General features: G+C 44.4%; 1 protein-coding gene across 1 annotated transcript in view; it reads left to right on the plus strand.

Moving 5' to 3' along the window:
- Nucleotides 1-14,036, plus strand: part of LOC140616737 (protein FAM169B-like) — an 87,732-nt gene that overhangs the window by 38,493 nt on the left and 35,203 nt on the right. The window contains exon 5 of the mRNA XM_072797499.1: nucleotides 9,570-9,655. Coding sequence (XP_072653600.1) covers nucleotides 9,570-9,655 — 86 coding nt within the window. The remainder of the gene's footprint in view (nucleotides 1-9,569; nucleotides 9,656-14,036) is intronic.

The raw sequence follows: 14,036 nt of genomic DNA on the forward strand, positions 1-14,036 counted from the left end.
GGCAGAGAGGCGCCCAAGTTCATGGGGCATCTGGGGAAGTGTTTTCCTTTAAGGAAGACATCTGTATGGGAATGGTAGCCCGAGTAATGCGATGTGACAGTTGCTATGTCAACTTGCGGATTTTTTCCCCTCCCCTTAAATTATTGACCGGCTTGGTCAATGTTGCATAAAAGTCATGCAATGCCTTGGAATGTGTTTATGTGCTGTCCTCTGCCAGAACTTTTCAGCGTTCTTTTTTTTCCCCCTATGTGTATTTTGCTTTTGGGAAGATGGCCTGTCACTTTGGTTTAACTATGCCCTTTTTTGGCGGAACTGCTTATTTCTTAGATTTGTAACGGGGCAATTGATGGCAGCTTAGACTCCAGGGGAGCCATCAAGGTGGGGCAGGGGGTGGGCAGTGGTGGGGGGGGCCTTAAAGCCCTTTCCGTTGTGATCAAAGAAGTGTAGACCAGGGACCAGGACATGAACAACTTGCGGTCAGTGTGAGGAGGTAAGACGAGTGTGTGTAAACCCTTCTGCCACGGTTCCCAGGATGCTATGGGGGCAGGGACCTGCTCTGCATCTCTGCTCAGCTGTGGGCTGCGTCTCCAGCTGCCTGCTGGCTGCCCTGACCTTGCTGTCTCTAACAGGCATTTCAAAACTGAGACTTTCACGTCTCCATCGCTTTGTCTTCACTACTGCCTGGTGAAAGCACCTGTGTCTTTCACTCAGGCTTGAGAGCTGGCTGTCACCCAAGCCTCCCCTGCATCTTCTGCCTTAGACCAGTCGGAGTCCCAGGAGTGTTTAATCTCCCCTGGGCATCTCCCTCCACACCCCTCCACACCAGCAGGACACTGCTGCTGTCAGCTCTGCTCACTTCTCGCCTGGATCACCGCAGCCTCCCGTTGTCCTCCCTGCCTCCAGCCTCACCTGAAACCACTCACTACACTCAGTGAGATCCTTCTCACTGGGCAAGGACAGGAACTGTAGTGCCCCAAGGCTGAAGGTGTAGCCTTTCCAGCATGCTTCTCCTTTTTAACTTCAAAAGGACTAATTCCTCCTACCTGGGCATAACCCAGCTGTTCTCTTTCTAAAACACCACTGTGATCAAGTCTCTCATTGGTCAGACTCTTCCAGAGACTTCTTATGAAGCTCATAACTCAAGCCTGGTCCTCACAGCCCACAGCTGTAAAGCCTAGTCTGGCTCAGGCCTTTTACTAGCTCTCTGCCCCAGCCTTCCAGAAAGACTGTAGTGGTCTGAATGTTTGTGTCCCCCCTGCTGTAAATTCATCTGTTGAAATCTAAACCCCAATGTGATAACATTAAGAAGTGGGATTTTGGGGAGATGCTCCATCCTCATGAATGGGAATCAGTGCCCTTACCAAAGAGACCCCAGAAGGCTCCCTTGCCCCTTCTGCGACATGAGGACACACCAAGAGAGGTGAACAGTCTGTAACCTGGAAGCGGGCTCTCACCACGACCTGCTCCTGCAACACCCTGATCTCAGACTTCCAGAACTGTGAGAAATATGTTTCTGCTGTTCAAAAGCCTATGCGGGTCTATGATTTTTTCTCATAGCAGCCCAAATGGATGACTATATAGCCCCCAAGTGGGTGCATGATTGCTGCTCATGTCTTGGAGGTGCTGGTCATGGTGTGTGTGGTCATGGCCTGGTCACCTGTGTTGGCCCTGCTGGTGCCAAGTACGGTGCCTGGCACTTGTCAGTGCTGAATGAACGGCAGACCCTTTCCCATCCCGAAGTGCCAAATGAAATCGTAAAGTATCCACTATGGTAAGGTTTTTCGGTGCTGGTCTCTCCATTCTTTTTGTTTTTGTTTTTTTTTTTTTAAGATCTTATTTATTTGTTCCTGAGAAACACAGAGAGAGGCAGAGACAAGGCAGGGGGAGAAGCAGGCTCCTGCAGGGAGCCCGATAAGGGACTCGATCTCAAGACCCCAGGATCACGACCTGAGCCAAAGACCAGGTGCCTCTGGTCTCTCTATTCTTGTCACAATGTCTTGGCTTGTCTATTCCTCACCTTTCATTTCTCTCTTTTTTTTTTTTTTTTTTTCATTTCTCTCTTTCTGACTCCATCTCCTTTCATGCCTCCTCTCCTCTCCCTGGCCCTGTCCTCTTGGCTCTCTGTCCATTCCTTCACCTGGAGGGGGCATGGAGCCTCTGGAACCAGTAGGACCCAATTCACATCCAGTCCTAGTGCTGCTGTTTATAGGCACAGGACGGTGAGCAGATTTCTCAGCTCCTCTGAGCCTCACTTGGAACACAAGAGTCAGCTGTGGCAAGCATGAACTTAGATGCTGCCCTTGGTGTTGTGCCAGATGAGAGGTGAGTGCTTGCACCTGTGGTTGTGGTAAGTGTTATTGTTTTCAAGCTGCAACTGGATCATGTCCCTTGTTTCTCCAAAGCATGGTGGCTGGCGGTGGTCTACAGAGTGCATCTGGTCCTAGAGTCCTCCCTGACTGGCCTCCTCCCTGCTCCCTACACATTCAGCCATGGGGCGCTACAGTTCCTGTCCTTGCCTAGCATGCTGTGTGCTCTCACATCTCTGAGGCTCTGTCACTTACCCCACCTGGAGTCCCCTTTCCTGCCTCAGGTACCTTCTATGGAAGACTCACCCGGCCCCTCAGGGGGAATGCCTGCTTCTTCCTCTCTGCTGTCCCGCAGCAAACAGCCTTGACCTGATTTTACTTTATTCTGCTTCGTGTCCCAGGCAATGTCTCTTCCTTTTGAGTTGTCAATGTTTAAGCCAGAGTCTAAATTTGATTCCTTGAGTGGATTTATTATGTGCTTTGCAGGTAACAGCGACTCAACACGGGGGTTCAGTGAATGGCATGTGCTTCAGAATTGTGACCTTTGTGGGAGTCCATGTACCACTTGGGCGTGCCCTGCTGGTTGTGCTGGAGCAGACGAGGAGGGATGGCATGCACAACCACAGGTGCCAGTGTTGTCCTCCAGGATGTTGCTAATCCATCACAGTGCTCCTTCCTCCTTGCTGAATGGGAATGTGGCCTCAAAATCCTTCTCGGGGAAGCTCCCCTTGGTCATAGCCCATCCTCCCAAGGTGACAGGTGATAAGCAGCTCTCCCTGACCTGTGCTATGGAAAAATCATGTCAGCTTCTTTTTTTTTTTTTTAAGATTTTTTATTTATTCATTCATGATAGACACAGAGAGGGAGAGAGAGAGAGAGGCAGAGACACAGGCAGAGGGAGAAGCAGGCTCCATACAGGGAGCCCGACATGGGACTCAATCCCGGGTCTCCAGGATCACACCCCAGGCTGAAGGTGGCACCAAACTGCTGAGCCACCAGGGCTGCCCTCATGTCAGCTTCTTAACAATGATTGTTTTGTATCTTCATTATAAAAAGCATATTTAAATAAAAAAATAATTTATTTCCTTTAATAAATCTGAGTAGACAAGATGAAAGGTTTAAAAATTTTGTTGGGGGCACCTGTTCAGTGGTTGAACATCTGCCTTTGGCTCAAGTCGTGATCCTGGGGTCCTGGAATCAAGTCCTGCATCAGGCTCCCTGCAGGGAACCTGCTTCTCCCTCTGCCTGTGTCTCTGCCCCTCTCTCTGTGTCTCTCATGAATAAATAAATACAATTAAAAGCAAATTTTGTTGGGAGGTACGGGGTTGGTTAAAGTGTGTGTCTTGATCAAGCATGGTGCATGCCACAGCCTTGGAAGGAAAAAGTGAGGGACATAGTGGTCAGCTTAACACTCTGATAGAAAAAGGAGCAGTCATGAGAAGATGTGGTGGGTAGAAACTTATCTCCACTTGAGGGAGCAGACAGGATAGCAGTGGTCAAGCTGGGGAAAGAAAGACAGACATTTCCGTGCAAACCAGAGCAGAAAGTTTGGGAGTTCCCAGGAAGAAACGGGAGTGTTATGAAGCAATTTCCATTGTCTCACTGACAAAAGCCAACAAGTAACAAAGGGCTTTTCATACTTCTTCGAAATCCCAGAGCACCAATTGGAGAAGTGGAGGAAGTTTCTGCAAACTGACACTGACAAGCTTCAAACATCTTAGGAAAGGCAGTTTGGTGAGGTGAACTCTTTGACCTAACCTGCATAGTGACAGGTGATAGGATGTTGTGGTCTCCACTTGACAGTGGGGGACTTAAGTCTGGGGGGTGGGGTTTAAGGTCACATAACTAGTAATTCGAGAAGCCAGAATTTGAACCCCATCTGGTTCTGAAGTCTGTCTTTTTCCTACACAGGTGCATAGGGCTGTATCTAAATATTTCATGTCCTCTTGCTTTCTGCTAGCAGTAAAGTCTGTTAGAGATTGGTAAATGAATGAAGCTTAGAGTTTGTTGAGATGGTGTTTGTGAAGGGTGAGTGGTCTGTGTCTAGCTTCATTTTTATGTGTGTGGATGTCCAGTTGTTCCAGCAACATATGTTGGAAAGACTTTGTTTCATTGTATTGCCTTTGCTCCTTTATCAAAGATCAGTTGACTATATTTATGGGCTTTCTGTTCTGTTCCATTGATCTTTTTGTCTCTTCTTTCGCTAAACCACACTGTCTTCATTACTGTAGCTTTATAGTAAGTCTTGACATTGAATAGTGTCTTTCCTTCAAATTTGTTCTCCTTCAGTCTCGTGTTGGCTATTGTGGGTCTTTTGCCTCTCTATATAAACTGTAGAATCAGTGTGTTTATATGCACAAAATAACTTGTTGGTATTTTGATTGGGATTGCACTGAATCAATAGATCAAATTGGGAAGAACTGACATGATGACAATATTGAGTCTTATCCGTGAGCATACAATATCTCATTATTTAGTCCTTTGATTTTGTTTTTCAGTGTTTTGTAATTTTCCTCATAGATCTTGTAGATATTTTGTTAGATTTATGCCTAATATTTCATTATTTGGGGTGCTGATGTAAATGGTTTTGTGTTTTTAATTTCAAATTCCACTTACTCATTGCTGGTATATGGGAAAGCAGTTGGTTTTTGTATATTAGCTTTGTGTTCTGAAAACTTGCTGTAATCAATGTTTGCAGCCCTATCTTTCCATTGTTTGGTCTCATTCTAGCTATTCTTGCTGTTTGAGATGCCCTGAGTGTGGCCTTGGACTTGTAGGGTTCTGTGCTTCTGCTTACAGGTTACCTTGCCTGTAGCGCCCTTGCCTATTGTCTCTGCCTGTTGAAACCTTACCCATTGATCTAGAACCCAAGCTGTCTGAAATCCTAGGGGATGTTTTCCCAACACCCCTCCACAGAATTGCCTCTTTCCTCTGGGTCCTGGTGACACGTTGGCTCCTATCTTGAGTCCAGTACCTTTAATGCACTGGCCTGTACTGGAGCAGCTTGTTTACTGCTCATTCTCTTCCTTTGCAGGCTGTGAACTCCCAATGGCAAGGATGGGGACTTATTCCTCAGCCACTGAGGGCCCAGGACAGACAGCACTATTCATGTGTTTAGGAACTCGGCCATGGGTAGTTGAATACAGTTGATCATGCTGAGCTTCCATGAAGCCAGGCCACTGGGAGTCAGCCGTAGGGACCTCCCTGTCTTAAGTTGTTTGGGAAACCTTGGAGTGTCACAGAACAGAATTCATTACTGGCATTTCTTTGTGGTCTACATCGCCTGTCACTCAGTGGGGCAGGGAAATTAAATTCATGCAGCAAGGCTGGCCTTTAACTCACAAGGCCCTGTTGATTGTTGTCACCACTGGACAGCTTTCTGCGAGTATCCAGTCTCTGCTCAGGCCCTAGATGGGAGACAGCCTAGAGGAGACTGATGATGTTTTCTTTTAAAACCACAGATGTGTGGCTTCCGCTTTCTAACCCTTGGCACTTGCTGGCTTCAGGGTCTTAAGTGATGCCCTGAGGCTGGCTCTTCAGTGCCTGTCAGACCCCAGGATCTGTCCTTTGTCCTTGCTGAGCTGGATACAGTCTCTCTCCCGGGGCTCTGCCACCATTCTGTCCTGCTGTTTCCTCTTGACGAGGTATTATGCTTCTCTGATCAAAAGCTGCTAGTTTCCAGAAGGCTGATTCTGTTTTTTTTAGGAGTTGGTTTGGAGGACAATTTATTTTAGGCCTGTTAAATTTGATTGGACTTCACCTTCATTTTATGTATCCTTAGCAGCTTAAGATGTGTTTTGAAAAAAACAGTTCAATCTATTTTGTGACAACTGGTGTGACTAATTAATGCTCCTCAGTACACCGTGAAGCTTGCAAGGCACCACACAAATGCCAAATCATAACACGTGTCCTGTTTGAAACTGTCTTAGCAAATTGAACATCTGTATTACAGTAATATACTGTATTAGTAAATGAAACATCTTTTATTGATTCACCTTGTTAAGCAGGAAAATAATCCTTATGGCTTTATAAACCTCCTGTAAGTTCTAGTAGGTGCCATTTTGAACATGAATTTAATTGAATAAATGAAGGCAGGTGTCAAGCATTTAATTGGCCCTTCTCTCTCAGCCAGCTCAATCAATTTTGGAACTATTGTTGATGATGTAATTCACCGATGATAGGAAAATGACATAGTGAATTAGATGCTATTGGTCTTTGGGGAGGAGGGGTTGGTTGGGCAGAGTTAATGCTTAATAACTGACTAATATCGTAACCTGGGCTTTCCAGAGTTTTCTTTCTTTCTTTTCTTTTCTTTCAAGATTTTATTTATTTATTCATGAGAGACACAGATAGAGAGAGGCAGATACACAGGAAGAAGGAGAAGCAGGCTCTATGCAGGGAGCCTGATGTGGGACTCAATCCCGGGACTCCAAGATCATGACCTGAGTCAAAGGCAGACGCTCAATCACTGAGCCACCCAGGTGCCCCTTCCCATAGTTTTCTACTAGAGTTCCTCAAAGAGCAGACAGAAATTGGGAAGAAAGTGGTAGTAAGCTTAACCTGATTGGCCCACAAAATTGGTGTCAAAATATTGAGCCTAATATTAATGTTCAAATGACTTTTGTTTTCTATTCCATGTTATTTTCCTATACATCTTCAGCTAAAAAGATTTGACTGGGAAGGTGCCTCTTTTTATTGTATGGTTTCTGGACCCGTCAGGCTCAGACGCCTGGAGACGCTGGTATAAAAATGGCAATTTTATAAAAGATACCAGAGGAGGAACTGTAGTACATCCAGACAATGGAATATTATTCAGTGCTAAAAAGATTTTTGAGATCTCTAGCCATGAAAAGATAAGGGGGAAACTTAAAGGCATATTACCAAGTGAAAGGGGCCAATCTGGAAAGGGCTACATACTGTATGATTCCAATTAAGTGACTACTGGAAAAGGCAAAAGTAGAGAGAGACACACACAAAAGTATAGAAACAGTAAAAAAAAAAAAAAAAAAAAAAAAATCAGTAGTTGCCAAGGGTGGAATGGGGATGGGAGGAAGGTGTTAATAGATGGAGACCAGAGAATTTTTAGGGCAGTGAGAATACTCTGTATGATACCATAATAATAGATGCATGTCATTACACATTTGTGCAAACAAATGTACAATGTATAACAAGAGTGAACCCTAGTGTAAATTATGGCTCTGGTGACTATGATGTATCATTGTAGGTTTGTCACTTGTTCAAACATTCCCACTCGGTGCAGATGTTGACAGTGGGGGACACTATACATATGTGTGGGCAATGGGAGGTCTCTGTACCTTCCTCTCAATTTTGCTGCGAACCTAAACTTGCTGTAAAAAATGATCTTAATTTAAAAAAACAAAACAAAACAGAAAACAACCAAAGTAACTTTGGTTAATCAAGGAAAGGAGGGTTGTCCAGCTGAGAGGCAAGAGACAGAGGCCATGATTAGATTTGTCTTTGGAGTGGCCACTCAGTAGGGATGGATCAGGAGGGGAGACTGAGGCAGGGGACCAGGTGAGCACTGTCACAGTCTTCTGTGGATGGTGGCCTGGACCCTGCTGGCATGTGGAGCTGGGGACCAGGGGATGGAGTCCATTATGAGGCAGCAGGTGGAATTAATTGATTTAGTGGCAGTGGTAGGGAGGAGGGAGAACTGACATTTGTCAGCTGTCACCAAGCACGTTTGACACACTGGGCCCTGTGGTGGGTGTTTCACACCCAGTCCTCATCAGAACTTGTCAGCCATCTCAGGTGGTAGGTTTGGACAACTCTGATGAGGAGTTGTAGAGGTCATCTCTATAATAGGACAGAATCCATAGGCCTTGGGGACTATCTAGAGTGGGGTAGGGCAAGAGTTGGGGGAGAAGAGATGTCTCTTCTTTCTCCTGCAGAATCAGCCCTGGAGCTTCCTTATTCAAAGGCATTCCTACCACCCCTGCATGATTTGCCCCATTTCCTAACAAGTGACTCATTTCTGGCTTCTGCTAGAGAGCACTGCACTTGGGAGTCCAGTGGCTCTAGCTGGCTGCCTTCAAGCTACTTTACCTCTCAGAGTGTTGGTGTCCTCCTCAGAAAAACGCAGGTGACAGTTTCACTGTGAGAAGGGAAAAAAAAATCACGGAAAAGAAGTCATTGCCAGGCCCAGGGCTGAGGGCGATAAGAAGATTCTGTGCTCGAGGGGCGAGCTGGGTGGTTCAGTCAGTTTAACATCTGCCTTCAGCTCATTTTATGATCTCAGGGTCCTGGGATGGAGTCCCGTATCAGGCTCCCAGATCAGCGGGGAGTCTGCTTCTCTCTCTCCCTCTGCCCCTCCCCCTGCTTATGCTTGTTCTCTCTCTCAAATAAAATCTTAAAAAAAAAAAAAAAAGAAAAAAGAAGGGACACCTGGGTGGCTCAGCGGCTGAGCATCTGCCTTCAGCCCAGGGCGTGATCCCCGAGTGCCGGGATCAAGTCCTACATCCGGCTCCCTGCATGGAGCTTCCTTCTCCCTCTGCCTGTATCTCTGCCTCTCTCGCTCTCTGTGTCTTTCATGAATAATAAATAAAATCTTAAGAAGAAGAAGAAGAAGAAGAGGAAGAGGAAGAAAGAAGAAGAAGAGGAGGAGGAGGAGGAGGAGGAGGGGGAGGAGTACTACTACTACTACTACTTGGGTGGCTCAGCAGGTTAAGCATCTGCCTTCAGCTCAAGTCGTGATCCTGGGGTCCTGGGAACAAGCTCTGCATCGTTGGGCTCCCTGCTCCATGGAGGGTCTACTTCTCCCTCTCCCTCTTGATACCCCTGCTTGTGCTCTCTCTGTCAAATAAATAAATAAAATCTTTAAAAAAAAAAAAGATTCTGTGCTCAATGCCCTTTGATAATGTTGGATTGACTAAGTGGGGAGTTCTGAGTTGTGGCACATAATTGGATTTCTTGAGAAAACAATGTAATTTTTTTCCATCAAATTTGTCAGTGTTGGTGTGTAGCATTTTTTGCCCTATAGCATCAGGACACACACATCTTGTTTTGGAGGTGGCCATGGGCCACCTGTGAAGACTTCTGTGAAGACCCCTTCAGGTCAGAGTGGCCACTCTGTCCTGGTCTGTGCTGACAAAGAACTAAGCTCTAGCAATACCACCTGCTTCACCAACACAGACTTGTGTCGTTTGCACCTTCGCAGCGAGTGGTTGCATGCTTTTGAAATTGCCCCTCTGGTGGCCGGGTGGCTGCTGGCACATCATCATTTTCTCTTGGCTTTCTCTTCAGTGGTGGCTGTTTACATAAAGGAGTTCTGGTGGCCCACCGAAGATGTGCTAAGAACCTCTGATCCTGCAAGAGAAGGTCTGATGAAGGTGAGATGGTGAAAATTTATATAGATATTGCAAAACAGGTTTTAAAGTCACTAAGCTTATTAGCATTTACTAATTGAAAGTAGCCTGCTCGGGTGGATTAGTTTTCTAGTGTTGCTCTAACAGAGTTTCACAGACCACCGGGGGCAGGGGTTGGGGGGCTGAAACAACAGAAATGTATTGAGAAATACATGAGACTGTACTGTCTCACAGTCCCTGAGACTATAAGCGTGGAATCAGTGTTCTTTCTGAGGGTCATGAGGGACAATCTGTCCCCGGCCTCTGTTTTGGCTGCTGCTGGCCTCAGGCATTCCTTGACTTGTAGATAGCCTTTTTCCTGTGTCTTCACATCATCTTCCCTCGGTGTGGGTGTGTCTGTCTCTGTCCAGATCCCCCCTTTCTTTCTTTTTTAAAGATTTTATTTATTTATTCATGAGAGACACAGAGATATGCAGAGACACAGGCAGAGGGAGAAGCAAGCTCCCCGTGGGGAGCCTGATGCAGGGCTCGATCCCTGGGATCGTGTCCTGAGCCAAAGGCAAACACTCAACCACTGAACCACCCAGGTGGCTCCAGATTCCCCTTTCTATATGGACACCAATCATATTATTAGGGACCACCCTAATGACCTCATTTTCACTTGATCATCTGCAGAGACCCTTATTTCTAAATAAGTCACATTCACAGGTACTGGGTGTTAGGATTTCCAGCATCTTTCTGGGGGACCCAATTCAATCTAGAATGCCCTGCCAGGAAGGAAAATAGTAATAAATGGCCCTATGGAACAGACATCTGGCTATATGCAGATCTCTCTTACTCTCCTGAGGGTCCTCTCTTGTCTTAGTTTTATTTTATTTTATTTTTTAAAGACTTTATTTATTCATGAGAGACACACACACAGAGGCAGAGACATAGGCAGAGGGAGAAGCAGGCTGCACATAGGGAGCCCGATGTGGGACTCAATCCCAGGACTCTAGGATTACGCCCTGAGCCAAAGGCAGACGCTTAATCCCTGAGCCACCCAGGCATCCCTCTTGTCTTAGTTTTAAAATTTAAATCCCCAGCATCTCTCTAGCGGGTAGGAAGATTCTGCTTATTATGTTCAAGTAATGTTTATTGGTACTTACTCTGAGTCAGACACTATGTTAGGTACTCGCCTATGTCCTCAGACTCCTTACAGGGATTGTCTGCTTTTAGAATCCTCAAGGTATTTCTTTTGCAGATGAAGAAATTGAGGCTGAGCCACACAGTTAGTGAGTGACTTAACTGGACACAAATTCCAGTTTCTTTGACATCAGGCCTGGAGGTTTTTGATGTGCTGTGGCTTCATAGAACAGTTCTAAAGCCAAAACCTAGGAGGATGGCAGGGGTGAGGGCAAGTGCCACAGCAGCTCCTCAGAGTCCCTATGGTGTCTTCTCCTTTGCCGTTTGGCTAGGGCAGAGGCTGAGGAGAAAGGTAATAACTTGTGAAGAATTTAGACTATTTACATCATGTCTGCCCATTTTAATTTGATTGGCATATTTATCTTAATTCTATAGAATTGGAGTTCTTCTTGGCAATCTTAAAATGATGGCTCTGTCCACAGTTGTCTGGAATTCCACTTGATCTTCCTCACTGGGACCTGTAAATACTGAATGAAATATCAATATTCTTTTGGGTTTGGTTTAGAGAATGAATTGATAACTTGTGTTTTTTCCCCTGTATCAAACAATTAAAAAAAAACAAATTCTGTTTTTTTCCTTCACACAAGTTCATTGAAATCTAATACACATGCTGTCAATTTCATCCTTTCAAAGTATACAATTTGGTGATTTTCAGAATTTGCAGAGTTGTGCATCAGTCACCACTATTGAATTCTAGAGTGTTTTCAGCATCCCCCAAAAGAAACCCCTTACCTATCAGCAGTCACCTCTCATTTCTCTTTCCCCAGACCCTCACAAGGAATCTACTTTCTGTCTCTGTGAATTTGTCTATCCTGGACATTTCTCATTCCCAGAATCAGATAATATGTAGTCTTTTGTGTCCGGCTTCTCTCGCTGAGCATGTCTTTAAGGATCATCCACATTGTAGTGTGTCAGAATTCCATTGCTTTTTAGGATTGGATAGTATCCCACTGCATGGTTAGAGCATGTGTGTTTATCCGTGTATCTGTTAGTGGAATAATGTCACCATGAACACCTGTGTTTTTTTTTTTGTTGTTGTTGTTGTTGTTGTTGTTTTAAAGATATTTATTTATTTATTCATGAGAGACACAGAGAGAGAGGCAGAGACATAGGCAGAAGGAGAAGCAGGCTCCATGCAGGGAGCCCGATGCGGGACTTGATCCCGGGACTCCAGGATCACACCCTGAGCCAAAGGCAGATGCTCAACTGCTGAGCCACCCAGGCGTCTTTCACCATGAACATCTGTGTACAAGTTTTTGTGAGTAAACGTATTTTCAATTCTGTTGGGTACATACCCAGGAGTAGAATTACAAGTCATAATGGTAATTCACTATATAACTTGTTGAGGAACGGCCAAACTGTTTTCCACAGCAGGCATACCATTTAACACCCCACTAGTAACATCTGAGGGCTTCCATCTCTCCATGTCCTCTCTGATACTTATTATTGTCTTTTTTTTTTTTTAAGAATAAAATAAGGTTTAATTTTAAACAAATTCTAGGTCACAGGTGAAATCTACTGGTAAAGGATAGTTCATTAAGGTATTTAGGATATTCCAAATACTTGTTTTTTAGGTATAATAGCAGGTTCTGAAGGGGAGGCCTCCATGGTTATCTGGTTGTTACCTGGTTTGCTGAAATCCCCTAAAGCAAGAAAGGATGGAGAACTGGAGGTACTAGAATATCTCCCCAACCAACTGCCCTCCAAAAGGGGATCAATCTACAAATGAGCTAGTTATTGACAATGACATACTGTTCTTAAAGTATGTTAAAAACAAGTCTGACTAGTGATTATGAGAATGGAGATGTTTAAACATTTGATATATTACAAAGATAAGACTTTATTGCTCAGCAATTACAAGTATTCAAACATTTATTTTTCTACATAACTTACTGTGAGATGATCAATGTTAAATAAAATACTAATTTTCATCATCTGTTTCAACTTATGTCTTGTTGACCAATTCTTCGTTTTTCCTTCCAATTGCATGCCTTTGAGGCAATGAATTTTAACCACAATAGTTGTGGACGAGAATATTCATCTGCAGCTACCTGTATGCTCATTACATGCAGATGTGCTCCTAGTGGTTTTATCAGAGCCATCCTCTGAGCGGTTTCTGGAAAACATCAGGACAGTCTTCATTCATCTTCACTTCATAGACTCTGTTGCACCTCGAAGAGCCCGGCGACTGGCCCACAGACACTACCACCTGGCCTGCTTGGCCGAGGTGCTTCAATCCATCGCTGGCCTCATGGAAAAGCTGTCTTTTTTTTTTTTTTTTTTTTTTTTTTTAATGCTATCCATCCTACTGGGGGGAGAAGTGCTATCTCTTGTAGTCCTGAGCTGCATTTCTCTGATGGCTAAGGGGGTTAAGCATTTTTTCATGTACTTATTGGCCATTTGTATGTCCCTTTTGGGAAAATACCTGTTAAAATCCTTGGCCTTCTTTTTGATTGGGTTATTTGACTTCTTAACTGCTGAGCTGTAAAAATTTTTCATATATTCTGGATGCCAGTCCTTATTGTGTACATTGCATATCTGATTTGCAAATACTGTTTTCCCATCTGGGGGTTTTCATACCTGTTCCCTGTCCCCAGCTTAATGAGATATATCTGACATAAATATTGTGTAAATTTATGGTATACATTGGTCTGATACACTTACATGTTGCAAAATGATTGCCGCGTTGGTGTCGGCTAACACCTGCATCCCATTACATAATTGTGATTTTTTTTTTGTAATGAGAACATTTAAGATCTACTCTCTTAGTAACTTTTAATACAGTACTATTAGCTATAATTACCCTGCTGTATATTAGATTCCCAGAACTTATTAATCTTAAAATTGGAAGTTTATACTTTTTGACCAATATCTTCTCTCTTCTACCTCCAGTCTCTGGTAATCACCATTCTGTTCTCTGTTCCTATGAGTTGGGCTTTTCTAAGATTCCACACGTGAGATCATGCAGTATTTGTCTTTGACTTATTTCACTTAGCATAATGCCCTCTAGTTGCATCCATATTGTTATAAACAGCAGGATGCAGGATGTTTTCAGGTCGTGTTTTAATTGACTCAATAGGTACTGTTTTGAAAAGGGTCTCCCCTCACCAGCAAATTTAACAGTGGCTTGAGAATCAGCCAATGGGTGTGGGCGACCTGGTGTACCCATTTGTGTTGATGTTTTGACCCCTTCTCACAGGTGGGCCAGAGGTATTTTAGT

Source organism: Canis lupus, chromosome 2 (genome assembly GCF_048164855.1).
Source record: "Canis lupus baileyi chromosome 2, mCanLup2.hap1, whole genome shotgun sequence".
NCBI classification, from domain to species: Eukaryota; Metazoa; Chordata; class Mammalia; order Carnivora; family Canidae; genus Canis; species Canis lupus.